Source organism: Vitis vinifera, chromosome 12, assembly GCF_030704535.1.
Source record: "Vitis vinifera cultivar Pinot Noir 40024 chromosome 12, ASM3070453v1".
In the NCBI taxonomy this organism is placed as follows: Eukaryota; Viridiplantae; Streptophyta; class Magnoliopsida; order Vitales; family Vitaceae; genus Vitis; species Vitis vinifera.
Genome location: NC_081816.1, coordinates 768541 through 796118, shown reverse-complemented (window position 1 = coordinate 796118; position 27578 = coordinate 768541). Strand labels below are relative to the sequence as shown.

The 27578-nt window shown below is 34.8% G+C and overlaps 2 protein-coding genes across 14 annotated transcripts; both read left to right on the top strand.

Moving 5' to 3' along the window:
• The first annotated feature begins 574 nt into the window (after positions 1-574).
• On the top strand, positions 575-13933 carry LOC100241975 (cyclin-L1-1). Of its 12 annotated transcripts, none has more exons than XM_059741139.1 (12): positions 584-713; positions 2886-2970; positions 3192-3292; positions 5576-5760; positions 5872-5953; positions 6273-6413; positions 6525-6694; positions 11240-11513; positions 11893-12331; positions 12461-12499; positions 12692-12775; positions 13710-13933. In XM_059741139.1, the coding sequence occupies exons 4-11, from the start codon at positions 5609-5611 to the stop codon at positions 12760-12762; spliced, it is 1368 nt and encodes a 455-aa protein (XP_059597122.1). In that variant the 5' UTR covers positions 584-713; positions 2886-2970; positions 3192-3292; positions 5576-5608; the 3' UTR covers positions 12763-12775; positions 13710-13933. The 12 variants fall into 12 exon arrangements, with proteins under 12 accessions (XP_010657129.1, XP_059597124.1, XP_010657133.1 ...); XM_010658829.3 differs by having other exon boundaries at positions 590-713; positions 2832-2970; positions 3197-3292; positions 13710-13833; XM_010658827.3 differs by lacking the exon at positions 13710-13933 and having other exon boundaries at positions 575-713; positions 2832-2970; positions 3197-3292; positions 12692-12917.
• Positions 13934-16383: 2450 nt separating this feature from the next.
• Positions 16384-25115, top strand: LOC104880846 (formin-like protein 20). 2 transcript variants are annotated; one of them, XM_010658833.3, is made up of 10 exons: positions 16384-16683; positions 17861-17904; positions 18177-18289; positions 19571-20008; positions 20154-20242; positions 21250-21412; positions 21484-21607; positions 22368-22526; positions 22702-24297; positions 24580-25115. In XM_010658833.3, exons 1-10 carry the CDS (start codon positions 16494-16496, stop codon positions 24790-24792), a joined length of 3129 nt encoding a protein of 1042 aa, XP_010657135.2. In that variant the 5' UTR covers positions 16384-16493; the 3' UTR covers positions 24793-25115. The 2 variants fall into 2 exon arrangements, with proteins under 2 accessions (XP_010657135.2, XP_010657134.2); XM_010658832.3 differs by having other exon boundaries at positions 16385-16683; positions 21241-21412.
• The last annotated feature ends 2463 nt before the right edge of the window (positions 25116-27578 follow it).

Here is a 27578-nt window from a genome sequence, read left to right as displayed (position 1 = left end):
AAACTATATATAGCATGAGTTTTTTTTATAAATTTAGTGTAAAAGAAATAAATAATGTATTTAAGTTAAAATTGGTAAATGTTATGACCAAGAATCAAGGTGGTATTTATTTTTTTAATATAAGAAAATTGTTTAAAAAATAATTTTATTATCATAAAATTTTGTGCCAAAAAGTGTAATCTTATTTATATCTAATCCCAATTATTTTTTAAATTTAGTTTCATGTTTAATTCAATTATTCGATTTTGAATCTCTAGATTTCTGTGTAAATCTCGAAAAAAATAAATTCATATATTATTTTTTTTGTTGAACTTTTCCATATTCTGTCACATGCTTTGACACATGTACTCTTACTTGTATATATAAAAGGATAATATATGGAGGGTGAATAGAAGATTTATTTTGTAAATAAAATAATATAAATTTAATATGACAATAATACAAAGACTTTTACATATTATTTTATTTTAATAAAGAAACATTAAATATGGAGCTTATGAGGTAACGGAAAAATCGGTCCGTTTACAGCCCAATTGGCTTAAGTTGGGCTGGCCCAGGCTCAGCCCATTATCGCCAGACTAGTGCTAAACTGATTCTGCAGGGTTTGATTGCAGGCTTGCAGCGCATAACGAGCAGCCATCTCCATCTGCACAGAAGCATTCTGTAGTTTTCTCCAAACGCTGCGCTTCAATCGCTCTCTGAGTTCAATCAAGGTATTGCTCCCTGTCTCTACCCAATTCAATCAATCCATCGACTTCTTGGTTAGATACAATAGTTTGGATGCTGAGAAAAATAATTATAGTTTAGATACAATCCTTTGTATGCTGAGAAAATGGGGGAAAAAATCGAATTGTAAATTTTTAACCATCTAAGAAGCGAGAATACAGAAAAATGACGTTTTACCCAAAACTCGTATAAATATTTGGCTAGTTGATGTGATTTTATTTTTTATTTTTTGGATTTTTGGCAGCAAAGAAAGTGAGAGATAACGTAGGAATAAAATTGCGGTTTTCTGTTATCTTTATTCATTTCTAGTTAACCAAGCAGAGGGTCAGATTTTACTTCAAGTGCTTTATATCTTGGGAATGCTGTTGCTGGAAGTTTTGAAATCTAGGGTTTGTCTTTGAACAGACATGGAAATATGGCTAGTATATATATATAGTTTTGAAATCTAGGGTTTGTCTTTGAACAGACATGGAAATATTGCTAGTATATATATATTGTGAGTTAATCTTCAAATATGTGGATTGAAATGGTGCTCATAGGATAAGAGAAAAGGGAAAAACAATTTAAGAAGAATGGTCTCATGATAATTACAAGGATTATATATAGAAAAAAACAAAAAGAAATATGAACACCTCAGTTAAAATTTTGATAATTTGTGCCACTTTTAGAATACATATAAGATGAAACAGTGTGTTATTGCAATCAAATTACTTTATTAAAACTTTAAAAGAAATAAATATTTTAGTAAAAGTATAAATCTCAATAGAAAAAATGAAAACAAAAAACGAAAGTTTTACCTTTGATTTTGTCTTTGTAAAGTTTAGTGTTGATGTGAAATCAATGTTTTAAAAATCAGATCGTTGATGCTAAATCAATGTTTTAAAAATCACATCGATTGTTGAATTGAAAAAATTATCGGTTCAAAGTTTAATGATTAGATTGGTGGTTAAATTGCAATTGAATGGGTGGATCAATTATTAGACCGGTGGTTAAACTGCAATTGAATTGGTGATGTGATGAATATATAATTTATATATTATCAAAATTTAAAATAATTATAAAAAAATTAAAATATATGTATAAAAAAAATAAAAATCAATAATATTTATTATTTATATTTGATATTATCAAATTAAATCATGTATAAATATAAATATAAATGTATTAGTATTTTAAATTTTATTAAATAAAATATGTATAATATTTAAATGTGAATATATTGAAAATAAAAGAAAATTCAATTATTTAATTTTAACTAATTTTATAATTTTAAAAAATATAATATTATTTTGATTTATTTTTAGAAAAGAATATATTTTCTTTTGTTTAGTATACTACAAAATGTATGTAGTTGTGTGGTGCCCCATGTCATTTTCTAAGCTTGATAGAGGTCTAGTTCAAATCGCTTGAGTCTAAATGAAAGAAAAAAAGGGAGGGGAAGGGGGTGCATTCTTGAAGAACTATCCAGTTCATTGATCTAATTGTTAGTTCAAATGGTTCGATTGGTTCAATAGTTAGGTAGTTATAGAAAGAAATCGAATTGGAAAAACCATCAATTGATGATTGAATTGACTAATCCAATATGATTTTCAAATATTGTACAAAATGGATGACAACTATCAAAATTAAGAAAGAATGAAGGAAATGAGGGAATGACTAGGGTATTGAAAATTTTTGGAAGTAATTTTTGAAAGGATTACATGTTAATTAAGAAGTGTTTTTTCTTTAATTTTAAAATAATTATTAAAATATTGCTAAATGCGTCGAATTGACATCAATTTTTTTTAACCTATTTTATAAACCCATATATCTAACTTAATTGTCAATTTTTGAAATAAATATTATTATTATATTTAAAATAAATAAATAATGATATTTTTAAATTTAAATTATAATATTATAAAATCTCACACTAATAATTTTTAAAAGCGAAAAATATTATTTTATAGAATAATAATAATATTTTATTTAAACTATTAGAAAATAGAAAGCTGGGAACGTTTAGGAGTTCTGCTCTGCCTCTAGCTTTTAATTTCGACCGTAGGCTTCTTCTGCTTTAACCTTTCCTTTGCTCTTTTTCTTCACCTTCTTCCACTGATGTATAGCTGCTACTCGCCATCATAATTCGGCCACCGTCGCACCTTTGTGACTGTTTGCAGCCACGAAACACATCGAAGCCAGCAAGGCTTCTTTGCCGTTCACCATGCCCGCCATAACTCTCCCGGAATCACCTCCTTCCAACATGTGAGTCGGTGACTTCCCCTTTTCCATTTTTTAAAATTATTTACTTTTCTTCTTATTGATTTTGTTCCTATTTGGATTGTCTTAGTTTTTTCTTGATTAAACCCTAAAGTTTCTTTGATTTGGAAAATTGAAAGTCCTTTGTGAAATTTGCAATTCAAGAACGAAATCCCTAAAATCCCAATTGAGACCTGAAATTACTTCTTCCATGTATATATGGAAAGGGAAGAGGCGAGACGGAGAAGGCACCGATTGCTGAGACGAGGCAGATGCGGTGTCACTAGAGTAAGAGGATGTCGTCTGAGTGAGAAGCCACGATTGTGAGGTAAGTGTTTCACAGATCTAGAGTTAGGGTTTTTCTTCTATATTCTTCTCTGTTCTCAGTTCTCACCCACTATCCATGGCATTTTCGGGTTAAAATTTTGATATCTTCTTTAATTTTTGTTTTTTTCCAACACGGCCACCTGAGTCACAAAGACCTACAAAGGTGTAATCTTTTACTTCTCAATGATGGATTCGAGGAAGAATGCACATTCTCGTGACTTGTATGAAATTTGGAAATTGCATTATGAAATTACAAAACATAATTTTTATGAATTGGATCAATACTTCCAATTGAATGAGTGTGAGTAAAGGATCCATGGATGAAGATAGAAAAGTGAATTTCTAATCATAACTAAATTTTCAATTCTAAGTTTGTTTGTATTTGTCGAGAGGCGATTGAAGCAAACTAGTTAGTAAAGGATGTCTTTGGTTTACTAGACATTGAAATATTGTTTAGCTTGGTGGAAACAAAATGCTTTTCCTCGGGATTCTCTCAAATAGAAATAGAGAACAAAATAACTAGAAAGATTCTTATAATCACCTTGTTCTAAAGGGATCATCTAGAAAGCCAATCATTTTGAATGCATTCAGACAGAAAAGCTTGCATAGATGTAATGGATGGAATTTTTTTTTCAATTATTTATTTATTTTTTATTATTTATTTATTTATTTATTTTTTATGGATCTTGGTGAGTAAAAGGCGCATCCAATGTGCACCTTAGCCATGCCTAGCTGCGAAAGGCGGGTGCCTTTCTAGAGTTTCGCTTTTTCTTCACCGCCTCAGGGTGTTTTTGCCACACCGGCACTTCAAGGTGCACCAGAAAAGCGCCTTTGAAACCTTTCACTTAAAACTAATTAGTGTCATATTCCAAATAGTTGGGATAAAATGCACAACTCCAAAAATTGGATAGTAGAATGTTAAGTGGATAAGTGTATTACTTACGCAAATAGTTGCAATCAGTCTATGCTGAAAAATAACATAACTACATCATGCATTCACCATGAACCTCTGATTGCAAAACACAAAATGGAAGGTATATTGGTGCTTATAAATTGTATACATGTCTTTCTTTTGTTCTTTCTTTCTTTTTAAATAATTGTGATGGGGGAAAGCCTTTTAAAGTTTATTCAAGGAAAAAAGGAAAGACCTAAGTAAACTTTAAGTAGGATTAATATTAATTAGAATTGAATAGGGATTGGTATTTGTTGAAGTCTAATTAGGATTAGCTAGTTGAGTTATAATATAATTAGAATTTGAGTCATGGTAGGTTATTAGAGTCCTAGTAGACTTTGGATGTTATAATTATAATTAGAATCATAATATGTTATTAGAGTCCTAGTAGACTTTGGATTTCTTAGAGAAGCCTATAAATAGGCTAATCAATGTAAATCAAAGGAATGAATTTTGATGAATAATATTATACTTTCTTTCATTGTAAGGTTGCAACCCTCAATGGTGAGACTCCATTGATTTTCTTCTAGGTGAGACTCCTAGAAGGCCTTAGTGAGACTCTAAGGTTTTCCATCTTTTCTTCATTGTTTCTTCTTTCTCTCTATTTCTTATCTTATAATTTTCTCTACCATAAAGTTTATTCCTTGTTCCTTTCCTTACACCCTAAAAATAAAACCCTAGCCCACCTACCCTTGAGTGTAGGCAACCATCCTAGGGTTGTCCTACATCAAATTGTTATCAGAATACCTGTTGTTATTTTTTGTAATTTTCTTTTTCTATATGGTTTTTATTTGATATGGTTTTATGGAGGTCATAAGTTTGCAATTTTCTTGTCTTTTCAATTTAATCTCTTTAATGCACGTTATTTCATTAGTTAATGAATTATTTTGTCATCTTAAAGTTCGACTAAAATCTGTTTTGGGATTCCTCTGTTTGGTCTCCAAGAAAAGAAACACTTACTGAATTTTGAATCTTAAGTTCTAAGTTGTTTTTCAGTTTCCAAAAATTTTAGAAACTTGTCTTAACCAAGCCAAATAGTTGTAGCATAGTTGAGTGGAAATTTCCTTTTTCCGGGTCCCGTACTATTCAAAATTTTAAAATGTACTTTTAAGGAAAATTTGTTTGAATTGAAAAACCAAGAGCAACTAAGAAAGGAACTCTTTCTGGTTAAATTATTGCTTTTTATATTTGAGCTATATTGAGTTTTTGACATTATCTGGGAAAATAATCACAGGTTCCCTCCCCATCCACCCCCCCCCTTTTTTTTTTTTTTAAATTTATATGTGCTTGTTTATATTGAAGTATTGAAATTTGATGGGTTCTTTGTGACAGTTTATTCGAGGTTGCCCATCTCAGTTAGCCACCATGATTTACACAGCAATTGATACATTCTATCTAACCGATGAGCAGCTAAAGAACTCACCTTCCAGGAAAGATGGTATAGATGAAGCAACTGAAATGACCCTTAGAATTTATGGTTGTGATCTCATCCAAGAAAGCGGCATTTTACTGAGACTGTATGTTGTTATATTTTTCTTGTTATTTTTTAATAAAAATGCAGTTGGTACATGCAATTCTTATATCTCCTATTTTTCATTTGTTTGTTTACCTTAATCTTATCATGTCAGACCTCAAGTAGTAATGGCCACTGGCCAGGTTTTGTTCCATCGCTTCTACTGCAAGAAGTCATTTGCCCGTTTCAATGTGAAGGTTTATCCCTCCTCCTAACTATCTTTCATTTTCTAGTTTGCTAAAAATAAAATTTGAATCCTTTATTTTATGCTGTTTTGGTTTCCTAAAAAAATTGGGAAACTCACCCCCACTAGACCAGACATTTGGATTTTTAAGAGGTCTTTGCTTTCTTGGATATCAAGTAATGGAATTTCTAAAATTTGAAAGTTTAATTTACATTTTTTAGGATGTAGCTTAATTGAGAACAATGCTATATCTCTATGCTTTCTCCTCTATTTTTTCTTAATTTGGTACTGGTGTGGAACCTAATTCTCTGTTCCTTTTTTTTGGTTGGTAGAGAGTTGCTGCTAGTTGTGTTTGGCTAGCATCAAAACTGGAAGAAAGCCTTAGAAAAGCAAGGCAAGTCCTCATTGTTTTCCACAGAATGGAATGCAGGAGGGAGAACTTACCCGTTGTGCACTTGGACCCATTTTCTAAGGTTATGAATCTATATTGGTTACGAAAGTCTGGGAATGTATATGTTGTTTATTAGAAGTCTTGATGTGTTTTCTTCCTAAAGTGTGTGCTTATCTTTGCTCTTTGTTAACAGAAATATGCTGAATTGAAGACTCATTTGAGCAGAACTGAAAGACACATCTTGAAAGAGATGGGTTTTATTTGTCATGTGGAGCATCCTCATAAATTCATATCAAACTACCTTGCCACCCTCAAAACTCCTCCAGAATTGAGGCAAGAAGCTTGGAATCTTGCAAATGATAGGTACATTCACCCTAAAATATATAAATATAACAAATATGTATTTGGATTCATCCATGTAAATAGTTAGTTTGTATGTATTGTTATTTTGTGATTTTGGGATTTGAGTTCCATTTTTAAATTGGCAAATAGAGAATTCGATTAAAACTTAAAAGAGTCCCAACTAAGCATAACAATAGACAACCCTATGGTAAGTACCTATCATCAATTAAAAGATGGAATATGGTTTCACCTTTTTAGGCTTTATAGAAAGAATGGGGGTAGCAAAGGAAGTAAATGAAGAAGAGTAGGGTGGTAGGGCTTATGGTAGAAGTAAAGAGTAAATCAATAAAAAAAACAAGGAGATAAACCTTAGAGTCTTACCTTAGGGGCTCCATTCAGAGTAGAGGCAATGTGGGATAGCATGGAAGGAAGAATAGGCAAGAGACTTTTGTTGTGGAAAAGATAATATATTTTGAAAGGGGAAGACTGACCCTAATTCGAAGTACTTTATCCAGTTTGCCTATCTATTTCATGTGTCTGTTTGGCATGCCTAGAAAGGTTAGATTGAGGTTGGTGAAGATTTAGAGAGATTTCCTTTGGGAGAAGGAACTTTCAAGAAAAAGATGCATTTAGTGAAATGTTCGATTGTTTGCATGGAGGAAAAGAGGGGTGATTTGGAATCAAAAGCCTTTCTTCACTAAATAGGGTGCTTATAGGGAATTAGTGTTAGAGATACGCTTTTGAAGGAAAAACTTTTTGAAGAAACAATGGGGTATGGGGTAGGAGTCTGGAAGAACATCAAGAAACGATGGGAGCTGGTTGGACTTGGTTGGTTGCAGAGGATGGGAGGAGGGTGATGTTTTAAAAGGAGAGATGGTGTAGGGATGAACTCTTGTGTATGTTCCCCTCTTTGTATGTCTTATCTTTGTCAAAGGATGCATGGGTGGTAGATGTTTGGGATGATTTGAGTAAGGGGGCCATTGGAATCCTTGTTTTGGTAAACATTTGAATGATTGGGAGCTTAATGATGTAGAGACTTTTTCCTCAAGGCTTCAAGGGAAGTTAATGAAAAGGGAAGCGAAGGATAGAGTGGTATGGATGAATACCAAGGATGGGGCCTTTTCTATTGAGTCTTTATACTTCATTATTAAGTCTACACATGCAATTCCTTTCCCAAATGCTATCATTTGGAATTATTAGGTCCCATCAAAAGTGAGTTTTTTGGAACGAGAGAGGGACCTTTTGGAATCAAGTGATTAGAGGGAAGTATGGGGAGGAACGAGGAGGCCGGTGTTCTTGGGAAGTAAGGGATGAGTATGGTGTAGGGTTGTGGAAAACAATTAAGAATGAGTGACACTTGGTTAGCAATAGACTTTTCTTTGCGGTGGGTGGTGGGCGAAGGGTGAAATTTTGGAAGGATAAGAGGTGTGGGCCTATATCTTTGTGTGATTCATTTCCCACTTTATATGCTCTTGTCGTATCTAAGGGCACTTGGGTGAAGGATGTTTGGAGTTTCTCCAATGGACGGGAATTTAGAGCCCTCTCTTCTCTAGACCATTCAATGGTTGGGAGGTGGATGAGGTGAAGAGTTTCTTGTTGTGTATGAATGGGAAGAGAGTGCAGAGGGATGGGGAGGATAGGATGCTTTGGACGGAGACAAAGAGTGGCAAGTTCTCAGTTAAGTCTCTCTACAAATCCTTAGTCTTTAGATTCTTTCCTAATGAAAATCATTTGGAAGTCTCGAGTGTAGTCGAAAGTGAGCTTCTTTACTAGGAAAGCAACGTCGGGAAAAACTCTTAACCTTAGACCAAATTCAAAAAAGAGGATGCCCTTAGCGAATAAATGCTATCTTTGCCAAATGCATGAATAATCTATAGATCACATCCTTCTCCATTGTGTTAAGATAAGGGCTTTATGGGAGATGTTCTTTACTATTTTTGGGGTGTCTGGGGTGCTTTCTTCTTCAATTAGGTCAACACACTTGGGTTGGTATGGGTCATTTGTGGGCAAAAGAGAAAAGAAGTTTGAAGAGCATACCCTTTATGCATTTTTTGGATGATTTGGAAGGCAAGGAGTAGAATTGTTTTTGAAAATGATGTGCTTTCCATCCAAAGACTAAGAAGTTCTTTTGTTTGTTTTATTTGGTCGGAGACTAAGTTGTTTATAAAGGATGATCCTTCGACACTAATTGATCTCATTGATTGGTTGGGCTCTCGATGAGGGTGGGGATGTTTTTGTACCTCCATTTTGGTAGTTTTTTTTTTTGTTTCAGCTGTGTGGGGGTGGGTGTATTTATCTTGTATACCTTGAGTCGCTATCTTGATGCCTCTTTTTAATATATTTACTCCTCTCAACTTATCCAAAAAAAATCAAAAGGGAGTTTTTTTTTTCTTTTTAGGAAGCTTGTTGGGGTAAAGTGTTGATCAGGGATTAGTTTCAAAAGAGAGGGTGGTGGTAGGTGTACAAATGCATCCTTTGCAAAGGTGAAGGGGAATCAATAGATCACATCCTCCTTCATTGCACCGAAGTAAGGGTTCTTTGGCATATTCTATTTGTTTGACATTGTTTGGCTCCTTTCTTCTATAGTCAAGGAAACTCTTTTAAGTTGGCATGACTCCTCTGTGGGGAGAAAATATAAGAAGGTTTGGAGAGCTACTCCCATATTTCTAGACAATTTGCAAGGGAAGGAACCAAAGGGTTTTCGAAAGGAAGGTGCTGGCAGCTCAAGAGCTAAATTGCACTTTCCTTGGTAATCTTGTATCTTGGGTTTGTACATTGGGGAAGCCTTAATGCATTTAATTTATTTCGAAGATTGGATGGGCTCTAGATGAGAGTGGGAGCTGTGATCTTCGGTATTCTCCCCTTGTTTTGTTTTTGCCCTGTGGTACCCATTTCATAGGTTCTGTGTACTGTGGTGTATAGCTTCTATCCCTTTTGTTAACGATATTTTCTCACTCACTTATAAGAGAAAAAGACCTTATAAGATACTCACATGGAAGATAAAATTATAAAATCTCACTATTAAAGGTTGCAAAGTTAGAAAAATTATTATTATTCATTCTATTTCCATCTTGCAGTATTAGGTTTGTTTTTAAGCTTTAGAACAACTTAAAAACTCAATAGAACCCTAAAAATCTATAAAGTAGCCTATTAGAACACAATCTTTTGTTCTCTCATAGAACTCTTAAACCTTTCATCACTAGAAAAAGTACAGGAACTTCTAATCGAATTAAACTGTAAATTAAAGGAAACTAGAAAGTTTAGAAGTATAAGAACTTCTTATACTGAGATATTGTTAGCAAGGAAAAACTTCCTGAATTTTATATAAGACTTAAATAACCTCTAACATTAGCTTTCATTTTAAATGATTTGCAAAATTATCACAATACTCTTGATTGCTTCAACTTGGAATTTCTTGTTCCATTTTCTTCTTTCTGGTGAACAGACCTTGAGGGGTTCATGCCCGTCTTGGCAGTGTGTTGCCTTGCAGTTAGAATCCTTCAACCCTTTTCGGGGATTTTATGTCTACCTTGGGTTGTAGCCCTTAGTGCCTTCTTTTGTCATTTCTTTTTTCTGACACGTGTATTTCTTTTGTTAGATTCTGTATTTTCCTTGAAGGACGGCTCATTCTTCCTGTACATAAAAATTCATTTTATGAATTGTTTGTTTCTGATCCCTTGGGGAACCCACAAAGAAAAGTTTTTTAAAAAATATATATGTACAAAAAAGTAAATACATCAAAATTACAAGTTATGTTTTAATTCTCTAGGATAGAAAGGTTGAGCTCAGCTAACAAAAAGAAATAAGATTAAAAAAAAATTAGAAAGTTTGCTTGATTCAAGTTTGTTTTATAGTGAAAACAAAAACTTTGGAGAAGAAGAATGATCTCCTGGTCTTTCTAGCTGTAGAGACAGCATATGATGCAGCTCCTCAAGAAATATTGTGGTAAGAAAAAGGAAAGAGCACAAAAATATGCCAGATGAAGACATGGTGGACTTGAATGCATGTTGCTGCATGTGAACAATTGAAGGAGAGAAACGAGTACAGCTCAAATGAGCATAAGGAAGATAGAATGTTTAGATAAGTTTGTTGCAAAACAGGATAATATTGAACTAGACATGAACAGATTTGTTAGAAGTAGATGAAGCTTCAACATTGTTCAGGTGGAGAGGATGTGGCACATGTTTGATCATGTGTAATAGAAACTGGTGTTCATATGCCAATAAAGAAAGATATGGTTTTAATTGGAGGTGCAATATTCATGAAGACTTTACGGAAGGCAAGGCTAAAAGGATCTGGAATGAAATATTGAGAAAAGATGTGATGGCCTATATCAGAACTGCAGTCTCTAGGTAAAATGTAATTATGAAATAGGACACATAAACCCTGAGAGTTAGAATAATTTGGAACAATAGGGTAAACCTAATGCGAGTTGTACTCCCTGAATGGCTTGTGGTGCTTTAATGATATTTATCCTCATTTGTGTCTTGTCTTTCACTAGAAGTTGTAGTCTGGTTCAATATGCTGTTTCTTAAATTAATTCTGTGTTTGTTCTCCTTTGAACAGCTTGCGCACAACCTTATGTGTTCGATTTAAGAGTGAGGTGGTGGCTTGTGGGGTTGTATATGCAGCCGCTCGTAGGTTTCAAGTACCCCTTCCTGAGAATGAACCATGGTGGGAGGTATTTGATGCAGAGAAGTCTGCAATTGATGAAGTTTGCAGAGTCCTGGCTCATCTGTACAACCTTCCAAAGGCACAGTATATCCCAGTGTGTAAGGATGGAGATTCTTTCACATCTTCTAACAAGTCACAAGATTCACAAACTCAGCCAGTTTCAAAGGTGATTCTGATTTTCCCCTTGTTATTTTCCATCTGCTTAACTTACTGTAATTATGTTTTTCTGTCAACAATTTATGCATGAGCTAACTTCCCAAAATCACAGCATTTCATACATCAGTAGGGCAGGCACTACTTTGACATTTTCTCAAAAAAAGAAAAAAAGGATTGAAGGAAAATGAAGAAAAAACAGGTGCATTGTTGAGCTGCTCTTTTGGTGAACCACTGTACCTGCCAGCTATGCCTGTGCCTAGAGAAAGGTTAACGATGGCAAGAGTAGCAAAAGTTCTACTCATTATTGGATGCTGTTAATTGATCGTAGGACTCCTTCCAAATAACAAAATGGAAATATATTATTGATGTGGACAATTGTTATTTTGCAGGAAGTTTTGCAGAGTGGCCCATCAGCTAATAATGATACTGTCACTCCCAAAGCAGCTTCCGCGTTGATTAATCCAGAATCAGGCGGGTCCAAGAATTCAATGGTAAAACAAGCCCTTGACATGTTGAAGGAATCCAAAAAGGGTGATGATGATCCCAAGAGCATGGCTGTGGAGGGAGAGGGTAGAGAAGAGCCCATACCATCCAAGTCTGAGCATAGAACAGAGGCAAGTGGGGAAAGGAACAAGGAGAGAGACAAGGAAAGGGAAAGGGAAAGGGAGAGAGACAGGGACAGGGACAGGGAAAGGGAAAGAGCAAAAGCACGGGACCGTGATAGAGGAAGGGATTCTGATAGGGAACGGGAGCGAGATGAGATTGACAAGGACCGAGAGAAGGTGAAGGATAGAAAACATCGGTCTAAGGATAAAGGAAAAGATTCAGGTTGGTTTGAGAGTTATCTTTTCTTTCCGACCATATATACATGGTCAAAAGCCCAGAAATGTAGTCATTTATCATTATATTTGTTTTGTGGATTTTGTTTTGCTTATTTGATGTTCACTACCGGTGCAGGAGGGCATTCGGAGAAATCAAGACATCACTCATCTCGAGGTATGCATTTGATATCCTTACAATTCTTATGAAGGTTATGTTTAGTTTCCGAAAAATTTAAATGAAAATATGAGGGAAAGAAAGTCGTATTAATAATAAAATCAAACATGAGAAAATCATTTCTATTTGACATTTTTTTCTTTGCTTAGTGCTTTTTAATGCATATAAATTCTGACTCTCCCTCATTTACAGATCGAGACTACCACAGCTCCTCTTATTCTTCAAGGGAGAAGGATCGCCATAGACATCATCCTTACTCTTGAACTAGTAGCCAAGGTGTACCTCTTTTCTAACCCAACAAACTTTAGAGCATGATATACACTTATAAATGTATGTTATCTGCTTCACTCAACAGAAGGGGCTGTTTGTTTTTTGGGAATTTTATTGAGTGTTAATTCCACTGATTGTTCTTGGTTTATTGTGTGATGGAACTGAAGTTTGAGTTTCTATTTTTGTTCTTGTGCGGATAGTATGTTTCAGTTAAGTGCTTTTTGGTGCTGAGGTTGGTGAGTTTTATGTGCCATTGGGGATATTTGAATTTCTATTTTTATTCTTGAATTTGAGTGCCTAGACATCCATAGCCCATTTTTTGAGAAGAAGGAATATAATGTGTGAAAAATGGGTTTACAGTTTTGAATTTTTGTCTGTTCAAGCAATGTGGATTTCAATTTTGTCCTCATTATTTGATGTAGTTGAATTTAAAGAAAAAATTTCTTGTAACTATGCTGAATTATGACACTAGAAAGTCGGTATTGGTTTGATCATACTGCCTGATAATAATCCTAGTGCCTGTGGGTTATACCTGGAACCTCAGGCTGGATGGCAACCTGCCATTGACTGTCACAGTGCTTTTTGGCAAGTGCTAGATTGCCAGCTAAGTTTCTTTGTGGAATTGCCTTGTACATGTGAAGTAATCTCTACAGCCATGAAAATGTCATTTACCCACGCCTGGATAGTCTGCTGATAGCCCATTGTGAGAGCTTGTGCAATGTTTTGCACACATTTTTAGAGGCTGTGTTGTCTATGCTTCCATAGAGAAGATGGTGACACCGGCATGGGAGATGATAATTATGACTCATAATTTCTTTGTGTGTATGCTTTCTTTCTATTTGTTTTTCCTTGTTCTTCATGATGAAGTACTATTTGGAATGTATTGTTTGTTCTGCACTTCAATAAAATAATTGGTTGCAAATAATTTTTATTCTTCCAGGACTGCATGCATGAGTATTTCAGGGATTCTTTGCCCCTTCACGCTACTGGGGTGGAAGAAGATCGTTCTAGCCTTGAGAACAATGAGTCCTCAAGGGGTCCTTATGATATTTTGACAATCAATTGTAAGTTACAGCAGTCCTCTCTTGAACTCAGCACACACTCCCACTATCTTCCTCCAGAAAAGAAACTACCTAAGACCCTTCAATGGTCAGTTTTGGCCTACTTCATAGTGTTTTTATTTTGTTGGGCAATACCCACATCTAACAAACTTTACAAAGTCCAACACTAGAAAACTACACGAATACCCGAAAAGGGCAATTCCCACATCTACCACTATCTTACTATGTTTCATTCTTGATAAGCTTCCAAAGAACTTCAATTTTAAGAAATGGTTGTCGTTGGATTTCAAATTAGCTCAATTTTCAATTCATCAATTTTTTTTTATAAATATAGTCATTCAATTCATCACAAGACAAAGCGAAACATACTAAGAGCGAAAAAGAACGAGAAATACGAAGAGTGAAAGTGATTAACAAATTTTTACGAGCAAAATCTACTCAATTCTCATGAAAAAGGAAATATAAGTAGGAAGAGCCATTCCATTGAAGAATAAGCATGAAGCATCATAACAAACATGCAAAATTTAGGGCTCCAACTTACCACTCTGCATCACCAATAGGCACAATATCTGGTTTCTCAACAATAACCAAACAATTGACAACCACAAACCGAACCAGTTTCTCTTCTTGTATTACTAATTCTGAGAATCTTGTCCTTGTTTCAAGTGAAGTTGCCAATTCCCTTCTTTGAAATGTACAGGGTCCTGCAGGTATACAGAAGTGGCAGTTTGATACTCCATGGAAATAAAATCATTTCATTTTGTTAGTTCACAGTATTTGAAGCCACAAACACACTTCAGAATGGAGAAGAAACAAACCACAGAAAAAAATCAACAACAGAAAGTAGAATATTGTAAGGAATACTAACTAAAGTTTCATACATGCATATTCCCAACATGCATCAAGGGTAAAACAAACCTTGGATCACCTTCATATAGTCAGCCTCAGAATCAGCTACTTCAATTGCATGATCATTGATGAAATAGTCCACAATAATTTGCAAAAACCTTGCCCTTGCTGCTTCAATTGGTGAAATATCTATTCAACATTCAATTCAAAACCATTAATGCATTTGATAGAAAAGGAATCCACAATATCACATTTTGAATCCTTAGGGGTGTTTGGTAATTATTTTCGAAAACAATTCTGAAAATTAGTTTTTGAGAACGGTTGTCTTAATTTTGTAATTTTAATTTTTTCATTTTAATTTTTTCTTTATGGACCATAGTCAACTACAACTCTTCTTAAATTTTAAATCTCTTAAGGGTTGTTTGGTAATTATTTTTTAAAACAATTCTAAAAATTAGTTTTTGAGAACAGTTTTTATAATTTTAATTTTTTTCATTCAAATTCTTTCTTTATGACCGCTCTTCTTAAATTTTAAATCTCTTATGGACCATAAGGCTCTAAGATTCTCTTTCTATGTAATTTTTTTTTTCATTTTATAAGATATGTGAAGAAGTTTTAAAAAGAATTAATGTTACATGACTATGAAAAACATTTTCTAATTTTTATTCGAAAACCCTTTTTATTTCCCTTTTTAAAAAATATGTATTTGATTAAAAAAGTGAAAATTATTTAAAAAAATAAAATCTATAAAATCTTATTTGATTTTAAGTTTTATAATATTTTTATACTTAATTAACTAAATTAAATAACATTAAATTTTTTATATTTTAATATTCATATATATACTTTCACAAGCTCTTCCATGTGATTTTATTCATTTAAAAAATAAAAAATAAAAATAAAAATACCATCCAAATATATTTTTGACCTTGATTTTTTTTTTTTCTTTTTAAAAATCAAAATACAAAAAAATCTAACTAAATAAGACTTGACATTTTAAATGTTCCATCCAAGGTAATAATTCATTTATTTATCTTTATATGTTCACCTATTTGGTGTCTTGAAAATGAAACTTCAAACATGTTCATCATATTTTATGGCATTATTAGCTAGATTTGAACATGTTTGATAAGTCTTCAACTTAATTTTACAGTCATGGTCTTCAAGTACGATAAACTTAAATTTAAAATTATAATCCATAATTATGGTAAAAATTATAATAAAAAATGGGATTTATTTTGGTAACTATTTTAAAAAACATTTTTAAAAATATAATTTTTGAAAACAATTTCTTAGTTTTGTAGAACAAAAATATGTTTGAAAACTTAAAATATTTTTAATCTATTTTTAATATTTTTAAAAATAATTTTTATGTCTAGTATTATATTTTTAATTATTTTATATTATTATATAATTATTTTTTAAAAATATAGTAAAAAATAATTAAAAATAATATAAAATGATTAAAAGATATTCTCTTAAAATATTCTATATTTATTGTTTAGAATAAAAAACAAAAAGTGATTTTTGATTCTACAACGTTTTTTTTAAAATAAAAAGATTATTACTTTGTGAGAGAATGTGTCCTAGTGTTTTTATTTATTTATTTATTTTAAATGAATTATTTTTGCTTAAAGCTTAAAACTCCGAGTTTCTAGTCAAATAGCCTGTTTTTTTTTTAAAATAATATCAAAGAGAGTGTTGGACTTGCTAGTTTCCGTCAACTGTCGAGTTTAACAGAATTTCTTCATATATGTTTACTATAAATAAAGAGTGGTCGAGAGAAAGGGTGTTTTGTTGTTTAGAGGGAGACAATGGACAGAGACTGTGACGAGGGTGAAGGTGGTGGGGGTGATGGGTTGCCAGAGATACCGATGGAAGCGTGGGAGATGATAGAGAGAGTGAAAGAGATTATGAGAGAATACACTGACGATGAAATCTATGCCATGCTTTTAGAATGTGAAATGGACCTAAACGAGACAGTTCAGAGGCTTTTGTCTCCAGGTTCCTTTCCTTCTTTCTTTTCCGTTTCCGTTTCTTTTGTTTGGATGCCTAGAAAACTGGGGAAACATTACTGGACAACAACTTCTTGAGGCATGAAGCTAGTGTTTTGGAGCTCGTTTGGGGGTGGTTTTCATGGCCTTTTCTTTTTCTTATATTTCGTTTTTTCAGGAAATGAACAGGGAATTGTGGAGTCCTTTTTTTTTTTTTTTTTTTCTTGAATTGTTTTTTCTCCGGAGCTTAACAGGACATTGTGGAGTTCTTGATGTTTCTTGAATTCTTCTGGACCCTCTTAAGGTCGTTACTCTATCAAGAATTCTTTCCCTTGTCTTCCTGTTTGGATGCCGAGAAAGCTCTTGAAAGAGAAGGATAAGAAAAGTTTGTAAGCTCTGAGTCAAGTGAATATGGTACTAAATTGACCGGAGCTTAACAGGACATTGTGGAGTTCTTGATGTTTCTTGAATTCTTCTGGACCCTCTTAAGGTCGTTACTCTATCAAGAATTCTTTACCCTGTCTTCCTGTTTGGATGCCGAGAGAGCTCTTGAAAGAGAAGGATAAGAAAAGTTTGTAAGCTCTGAGTCAAGTGAATTTGGTACTAAATTGACTGGAGTTTTCTTGCGCTTTTCCATTTTTTTATTTTTTATTTCCAGGGAGCCCAACAAGAAATTTTAGAGATTCCATGTTTTTTGAAAATTTTCACCCTTTCGAAGGTTGTTATTCCATCAGGCGTTTCTTGTTTTCTGCTTTTTCCTGTTTGGATGCTGAGAAAACTGGGGAAAGAGAAGGAAAAGAATCTGAAGGCTTGAGACAAGTGAATTTGATACTCAATTGAGTAGACTTTTTCTTGGCTTATTTTTTTCCAGGGAACCAAACAAAGTATTGTCGAATTTTTTATTTTCTTTTAATTATTCTAGACTTTTTTTAAGGTTGCTAGTGATTGATAAAGTATTAGATAATTGCATTTTCTTGTTTCTTTATGTTCAACCATTCAATAATTTCTTTTATGACCTTTTAGAGATGTGTCTTTGGGTTGGTTCAAATTTATGTCTTACTAATGAATCCTGGTGATGATAGAACAGGAGGTTCTGGGTTTTCGGGTTTTGTTCATCGTTGAAGAAAACTAAAATGATCAATTCTTAAAGTTAAAATTATTAAATTTGATATTGTTTAATTGTGTAGAGACATTTGAAAGGGTGAAGGAGGAACGTGAAAGGAGAAAAGAGGTACTGATATGAAATAATGCTAAATTGGTCCATGCTTTTTTCTTGAAAGAGAATTTTTTCTGGACAAATTTTTCCTGGAAAATGTTAAGTGGGAGTACTCACCCCCAGCTGACTACAAATAATTTTTCTGAAATTCTCACAAGAAAGTATCCATGGAGATAAATTTAGTCTTCTCACCTTCCCTCATTGCAAACAGGGAGTGTGGCTATCCTTCCTTCCTTTACCCCTACCATGGCTGACGAAGCTTCTTGTTTTGCTTGTCATTGCTTCAGGAAAAGATCGCAGAAGAAAAAAGGCTTCATGACATTGGTAGCAGTTCAGATTTTGGGGATAGAGGTGGTAGTCATCGTCATTCTGAAAACACTTCCTACAAGGGAGAGAGTAGGTGAGTTGCTCCTTTAGCTTGTAATATTCGGTGAGACTTATAGTTTCTGGTTTAATTTTCAATGGAACCTCAATGCCTTTCAGTTTTACTTTAATTCTTGATCTTCCTGGGATCTTGAATGCTTTTGTTGCTCATCTAAGGAATATGCTTTCCAGTGAACATGATCTGGGTTTCAATTCCTAATTGTTCCTGGTTTGTAGAAACGAGTGAACTATAGTTTCTAACCTGTTGTAGGCATAATATTTGAGAAGAAATGTAAAAGAATTAGAACTCTCTTTTGTTGTTGGATTCTATACAAACTCCATAAACCAATGCAGCATTTATCAATTACTCTTCATTTGTATCAGTTGCTAGATTTAGATGGATCCAGATTTTTTGATGAAGAATAATAAGAAAATCCAGTCATGGACTTTCTTTTACTGAAAATGGGAATAAGAAATGCTCCAGGGTGGAGTTGAGGGAATGTTTAGAATGCATTAGTTAGATGCAATTTGAAGGATGCAGCCACTGTTCTGAACAGGGATTGACAGAAGAACTTCGTAAATTCCAAAAACCAATTAAGAAATGGAACTATAATTATTTGTGGGAACATTGCCAATTGGTGGAACTGTTGATAAAAGAAAGATATGTTGTGTTAGTCATCCAAGTGCCATGATGCTGAAATCATTTTGTTGCATTGCAAAACTTGATTTCACTAATTTTTTCTTCCACTTGGAAGTTGGCATGTCCAATTCATGAATTTTTTTAAACTTCTTTAAGTAAAAGCCACAATAAAATTCTCTCTTTTTATCATATGGCAGAGGTCCTTGAGGCTGAAAATATAATTAGATATGGCTGATGTATTGGAACAAATAATACTTATTTATCCTTGAGGTCCTTGTCAGAACAGGTCTGAATCTTCTGAGTCCTGCCATAATTAATACTTGTTTATCTCATTTGGGCAGATATCATTTTATCTCATTTGGGCACTATAGCCTTGTGTGCTCTTAGTACCCTGGGATGGTCAAGTTTTCAGTACTAAACTTACTTGTCAGTCTGGAATGACATATTGTATTTGTTTGATTCTTACTAGTTATGGATAAAATAAGCCCCTGAGCCCTGGTTTAGGTGGCAATAATTGGGTAGGGATGAGGGAGGTAGCAGATTCAATTTCTATTTTCTAGTCGTATCTATCAAACAATTTGATATGAGTACAATAAACATATTTTACCTTGTTTTGTTATTGTTGCTTGGTTAAATGTGTTGTGGTTCAGTTTGCTAATCTATTTATATCTGTTGCAGTGATTCTGCTGCTGATGAATATAAAAGACAATCAATAGGTGCAGGTGATGCCATCTCATCTGCTCAATCATCTCAAGTATTACAGCCTGCTCGCCCAGGGGCCAGGGGACGTGCTTCAGTGGCTGATATTGTGAGGAGGGGCAGACCAGGGACCAGGAGACATGTTTCAAAGGCTGATGTTGTAGGGATGGGCGGACCTGGTGCCAATACTTCCAGCCTGCCAATTACGTCAACTGGAACTTCTCCCCCTCTTGTTGGGGCAGTACCAGAACAATGTGGTGTGCCCAATACTTCCAGCCCGCTAATTACATTAGATGAAGCTTGTTTCCCACCTCTTGGAAGAACACCAAAACGATCCTCTTACCATGTCACTCCTCCCTTTGTTCCGTCACCAGTGGAGGCAGAACCACACCAAGCTTTGCATTCTCCAAATCCTTGGTATGTGTTGGAGATAAGTCATGAGCCTTGCATTACTGATGAATGGCCCACCACTGATTAGCCAACAGAACATAATGGCTTATCTGTTTTAGGTGGCTCACCTGCCTTAGAAACAGAGATATTCTAACCCATCTAACTTGTACAGTGATACAGCTGAAATGTCCCAGGACTGCCAGCCACATGAGGTCGAAGCATCTGTATCCAGTGAACAATTGGCAGAGTATAGCGCTTCAGGTGCGTCTTTATTTTTAATATTTTTTTATTTATTTATAACATATAGCTGATTTTAGTAATGATAAATATGCATGATGCCATCTAATTAATTGCCTCTTGCTGATACAGTTATATTGATACATAATGTTATGGCTGCATACTTGTTAAAGCTTTGAGAATGCAAATTAAACTGAGGCGGCATATTCTGATCAGTTGCATGAGCACTGTTTTCACTTGTTTTATATTTGAGTTATGGATAAGGGATGATTAGGTTTCCTTTTGTTTTTTTAAGTAGTTTGCATTACATCAGGAGAATGAGGGGTTAGGGCTGAAAGTTCTAATTCCTGAAACCAGGTAAGACTTTGTGTATTCTCTTGAGCTTGTCTGATTGCTACACTTGTCTTTATAATTGGTTTTCCAGGATGTTAAAAGTTTAAAGTTGAAGAAATCCTTTGTATCCAGATTTGTTGGGCCTTGTTATCTAGTTGTATACTATGAGTATGGGTTCGTTTGATCCAGTACCTAACAGATTAGATTCTGAATATAATATCTGGTAATGAATGGATCCAAATTTGATCTGTGCTCCCAAAGTTTTAGGGTGAATGATTAGCTTGGCTTAAATTTAGGATAATTTATAACTGATGGGGTTAGTCCAATCCCAAATCAAATCCATTTTTGGAGTAAAATGCAGTGTGATTACATTGCTAAGGTTTGAAAGAATTAAATTTGCTCATGAATTGTTTTGCATTTGGCTTTAATCACTTGGATTCAGTTACTAGAGATGAAACAGTAGCATATGATAGTCAATATTTTGATGTGAATTGTCAAAAACATTCTTGGGTGCTAAATACTGAACCTGACTCTTACTGCACTTTCGACCAATTCTATCAAAATATTTTACCTTCCCTGCTTTTCACATAGCTAAACTATAATAGCCACTGAGTTTTAAATTTTAATTATTTGTCTGTAATACAATTTTAGCAGTTTAGCAGTTCTCCTTTAACTGATGATTTTAGCAGTTTCATCAGCTGCTGCAGGCTTAGAGAAACTAAGTATGGAAAAAGGCGAAACACTGTCTGGTCTCCCTACTGCCCATTCTAGTTTACATAAATTAAACCGCTTACAATGTGAATTGGGAGAAGCCACTGGTGCACTAGTAGATGATTCATCATCTGGAAATTTGGACTTCAGGTAAGTCCTATTTCTTCTAAGTTTCATTACACCACTTGTCTGTTTATAATGACTGCTTTTTTTCTGTGCAGAAATCCAGAGAATCATGGTGATGAGCAGCCCAGAATCATACCTGATGCTGATAGAGAAAATTCTGCATCATCTTGTGCAAGGGAGAGGCAAGGGATTGTGGGTCCTTCACTTTCGAGTGAAGCGGTAATTAAATTGCATTATAATACAATTTCCTGTTCTTTTCTAGACCAGAGAATTTCACACCTCTTTGCTTCTATGATATTGATTGGTTTCATAAAAATGATACATAATTATCCATATTTGCATATTTGTCTTCTTTATTTATCTGAGCAGGCATTGTGGGAGAGCTTCTTTGCTTACCAAATCTGATCATCAAATCCAGTAGCATAAAACATCTCATGAGTAGTTGTTGAAGGTGTGTGTTGAGTGTGCACCAAAGGGCCGAGGCATAAAAAGTTTGTGCTTGTGACATTGTGTTGAACAGCACCACCCAAAAAATGCTTGATCCTGTTCTTTGATTTCTGAGTTTCTCAGCATCAAAGAAAGTGAAAGATACACAACATTATTTCTTTTTTACACTTTTATTCTTGAGATTTCTAACTGTATATTGAAATTTTATATTCGTTATATTATTTTTTTGTTGGATGCTTCATTTAAATGCTTGGAATCATACATCAATTCTGTCAAGAATGATGTCAATCATCTGGTGGCTGGAACAACACAAGATACAACTAAACTAAAATGGATCTACTAAGATGCTTGGCATTTCCAATTTTTTGGTCAGAACAGATTTCCTGGAATCTTCCTGACAGGAGATTGGCTACTTTGCTTTTTTTGAACAAGTACATATATATGTTATATGCATGTGTAAAACATCTTTTATTTTTTTCTGCTGCTTTTTTTTTGTTTAGCATTGCCTCTGATTTCTTATATTATTTTACAGCATGCATATTCAGATTCTCTACCAAGTTTCCAGGAGCCAACTGAATATTCTTCAAGAGAATCTGAATTCTTCTTGCAGTTCATGGCAGAACAAATACAGTCCTTAAGACACAGCAGTGGAGGATCATACAGCAGCAGACCAACTAATTTCGTGCCTGAGGTACGGAATTAGTGAACTGTGTAATGTTCAAAGCTTTGATGTTGAGTTGTAATGTTTCAAATCATTGCAGTTCAATCTGAGGCTTCGATGCAAGTCCAAAAAAAATGTAGAACAAATAGTATGAAGCATACTAGGTTCACCGTCCATTTTCATAAATAGTTTTGAATTCATGCAGGATGTTAGACAGGACACCTTTTCTGTATCTGGGCTACCTTCTCAAGCTTTGCCTAGCATCCACATTGCTCCAGAAACTACACTTCCTAGGCCATTTGCATTGGACCCTGACACTCAACATTCAGTTTCCTTGGAACATTCTGATAACATGCTTGCTGGCCCTTCACCTGCTCAAAGCTATGCAAGTATTCCCTCCACTTTTCAGCAAGCACATACAGATGAAGATTTATCCCATCTACTTTTGCCGGAATTATTGCAAGATATTCAACAGTACAGAAATCGTGCTCCAGAAACTACACTTCCAAGGCCATTTGCATTGGACCCTGACACTCAACATTCAGTTTCCTTGGAACATTCTGATAACATGCTTGCTGGCCCTTCACCTCCTCCAAGCTATGCAAGTATTCCCTCCGCTTTTCAGCAAGCACATACAGATGAAGATCCATCCCATCTACTTTTGCCGGAATTATTGCAAGATATTCAACAGTACAGAAATCGTGCTCCAGAAACTACACTTCCTAGGCCATTTGCATTGGACCCTGACACTCAACATTCAGTTTCCTTGGAACATTCTGATAACATGCGTGCTGGCCCTTCACCTCCTCCAAGCTATGCAAGTATTCCCTCCGCTTTTCAGCAAGCACATACAAATGAAGATCCATCCCATCTACTTTTGCCGGAATTATTGCAAGATATTCAACAGTACAGAAATCGTGCTCCAGAAACTACACTTCCTAGGCCATTTGCATTGGACCCTGATACTCAACATTCAGTTTCCTTGGAACATTCTGATAACATGCGTGCTGGCCCTTCACCTCCTCCAAGCTATGCAAGTATTCCCTCCGCTTTTCAGCAAGCACATACAAATGAAGATCCATCCCATCTACTTTTGCCGGAATTATTGCAAGATATTCAACAGTACAGAAATCGTGCTCCAGAAACTACACTTCCAAGGCCATTTGCATTGGACCCTGACACTCAACATTCAGTTTCCTTGGAACATTCTGATAACATGCTTGCTGGCCCTTCACCTCCTCCAAGCTATGCAAGTATTCCCTCCGCTTTTCAGCAAGCACATACAGATGAAGATCCATCCCATCTACTTTTGCCGGAATTATTGCAAGATATTCAACAGTACAGAAATCGTGCTCCTGTGAGTCACTTGGCACAACCTCCTGCTGGTTATGGAAATTTTGGGGGTCCCACCAACATTCCTCCTGCTGGCCATCGAAGTTTTGGGGCTCCCACCTACATTCCTCCTGCTGATCATCGAAGTTTTGGGAGTCCCACCTACATTCCTCCTACTGGCCATCAAAGTTTTAGGAGTCTTGCCTACATTCCTCCTGCTGGTCATCGAAGTTTTGGGCGTCCCACCTACATTCCTCCTACTGGCCATCAAAGTTTTAGGAGTCCTGCCTACATTCCTCCTGCTGGTCATGGAAGATTTGGGAGTGCCACCTACATTCCTCCTGCAGATTATGGAAGTTTAGGGAGTCCCAGCAACATTCCTTCGAGATTTCTGAACAATTTACCTGCTTCCATGAACTTGGATGAATTTTTAAGGTCCAACGAGGGAGCTCATTTCAACCCTCATCAGGTAAAAACAACATCAACTATTCAATGCTGTTTAATGGAAAAGGGGTTGATTTATAAATTTTATAAAATGTAGCTTTGGCTTGTGGAATATTACTTCCAAACAGAAGACCAAAAAGTACAGGAATGATTCCAACAAAATATAATTTTTCTGGTGCTTTGGTCAGAAGGATACTGGAAATTCTCTGCAGTCATGCTCCTGACAGCTTCTACAATACTTCAATTTTACAGCAGAGCTTAAAAATGTTCATTTTCATTTATTTTATTTTTTTGCTCGTTTTACCAGGGTGGGAGTTCTGCTACCTGGGTTCGTGGGCCTGGTGGTTCAAGGGCAATACCTCCAGCTGCAGGCAGCACTCATTATTATGGTTTGCCGGAACAGAATCAACAGTACCCCAGAGATGAAGGGAATCAGCGGCTCTTGCAACAGCATAGATCTCAAGGGTACCAAACTCCTGATGGATCTCAATCAAGGGACCCACGAGGACGATGGCCATGACATGGTCGAAGGTGATCAATCACCCTAGATATGGAAACACGACTAAGAACATTTTGTTTCATTTCTTCTTTTCAGTTCTTTTTGCCCAAAGGCATTATCATGATTTTGATAGAGGTGTGAATCAATCAAAGGCTTCATTAGAGTTCAGTTAGCCAGTTTATTACCATACCTGGGTCTATCCAATTGTACATAGTTGAAAGAGAAGTGTACTGGTTTTTGTCCCATTTACCTTTGATTTGTATTCTACCAAATTTACTGAGCTTAGAGCTAGCTTGATCATTTGAATTTTTTCAATGCAAAAAGACTTTCAGTTTCCTGTTAAATAGTGTTTGTAAATCTTACTTCTATTATTGCATTAATGGCTTAGGTGTTTTGGGTCAAGCACAATGAATTGATATTGCCTTTTGGATGAAGAATTTTAATATATATATATGAAGGTAGAGTTTTATAAATTTGACATTAAAATTATGATTAATGGAGTAATTTGAGTGATAAAACACGAGTGGCCTAATAAAACTAGGATTAGTACTTTTTTGAATCTTATTTAGGTCTTTTTAACTTGAATGTCTGCTAAGCCTCCATTCAGAGCTATATATTTGTATTGAAGTGAAGGATGTAGAAGAGAGGTAAAAGGCATAACAACAAAGGTAATTTTCAAGGATGCAATCGATGTTGGAGGAGGTTGATAGAGGTAGAACCCAATAAGGACTAGGAAGCTAACACAACATGCAACAATAGAGCTAAATGAAGAACATTTTAAGTACTAGAAGTTGCCCCAAAGGCAATTAAGAGGGAAAAGGTACACTTACATGTCTTAGGCTAAACATGTAAAGAAACTAATCCATTCGGAGTAATTGTCATTCTCAAAGCATTGTGACTCTCAAGTGAAGAGGCCAATTTGTGTATTCATCTTTCCAATAGAGGAGAATGTATGCATAAAGGGGAGAGAGCACTTGACGGATCAAAATGAAGAATACTTGAGTGGAAGTTGAGCAAAGAGAAAGTTGCGCACTTGAAATAGAACATGGTGATCGGGAGTGAAAGCTACATGAAGAGCAAGTTGCGCATGTGAATTCAAATAGTAGAAAGAGATCACGATTATGCATGATTGTCTTTAGGAGTTCATAAGCGTCTTGCCATTACAATCACAATCATGCATGATCTAACATATTTTTAAGTGTCTTACCACCCTTGGCATAATGACATTAAGTCTAGTAGAATGATCAAGGGGGAAGCCAGGGCATGTACAATTATACATATGTGTGTGTACTTGTGTAGTCTTCAAGCATAAATGCAATGTTGGCTTCCTTTAGCTGTAAACCTCTACCAAAACACTTGTGTTTTGTGCCTTTTAATTAAATTTTTAACTTTGAGATGTGGCTTATGAGGGAAGATTTAGGGTTAGTCACACACCTCATGAATTACATAAATATAGAATACTTAGATACATACACACGGATATTAGATGATTTTATAGTTCTTTTGGTTTGTTTTTGTTTTAGTTTAATAAAGTTTAATTTTTTTCCTTAAGAATTTTGTGTTTTTTCAGCATCCTTCATGGTTGAGTTTGATTTCAACCATGAGGGGTCGAACATTCATCTTTTAGAAGAGTAGCAAAGAGGATGGTGTTGAAAAGTGTCCCAATTTTCTAAGTAGTGTAGATTCCTTTTTGTAAAGAATATTGTATAAAATATTTTCTAATTTGATATGCTATTGTAATATTAGATTTCCTTATAAAATAAGGAAAGTTATGAGGAATATCTCTATAAGTAGTCTAAGTCATTAGAGAAAAAAAAAAAAAAAAGATGGAAATGAACTTGTAAAGATTAAAGGTGGTGGATAGAATTGTGAAAAAGAATGAGAGACGCTAAGTGGAGCGAGGGGGCTCATGTGTTCTTGATAACTAAACCTCTTATAATGATAACTATCAAATTTGCTCGTTTTGCCACTTCATCTCATCACAATATTCTTTACAAATTCCTATCAATTATTTTGGTAGCTATGCCTCTAGTTACAAATGATATTGCTTATTAAAGATTCTAGAGAAATGATTGGTAAGGTAAGCTTTCCCCCCCTAAACATAAAAGATGGAATTAAAGATTGAAAAGAGAGGAAGCATTTGAGATGCAATTCATTTTAAAACATCATTGTATTTAGTGTCAATCTCACTTGACATCATCGTATATGAAACATTCCTTAAACCCTCATAACAACTCTATACCCAAGACTCATCAGGTCTTAAGTCTTTCAATAAAGGAAAAGAAATGTGTTGGGAAAGCTCTCTTATAAGAAAAAAGCAAATCAAACTTACCACAAGTTCACAAAAGCAATAACCGTAAATGCATCAGAGTAGTTAGGAAATATTCAAGTACCTAATAGAGCCAACTAGATTATAGTGATTATGTTAAAGTTGGAGAACCGATGTACAAATAAAAATTAGTTCACATAGGAATGGATGTATTGGCTCATGTAAGAGTGCTCTTGAAACTTCTTTCAAAATGGAGCATGAGATCTTATCCCAATTGTGTGCACCAAGGACCCTATTCCAAAATGGAGTAATGGAAATAAGATGTTGAACTTTGATAGACAAAGTGAGATCGGTGATTGGTTTCTCATTAATTCTCATATTTTTTTGGGATATATCTTAAAGACTATGTAATACCTCTTCTTTTTCTAAAGATGTGTATCAGTTTATAGGATATCCAAGAGGATTTCGGGATTATTACTTAAAAGTCAGAATTATCAGAAGGTGTTTGTTGTTACAAATACCATATTCATGATGAAGA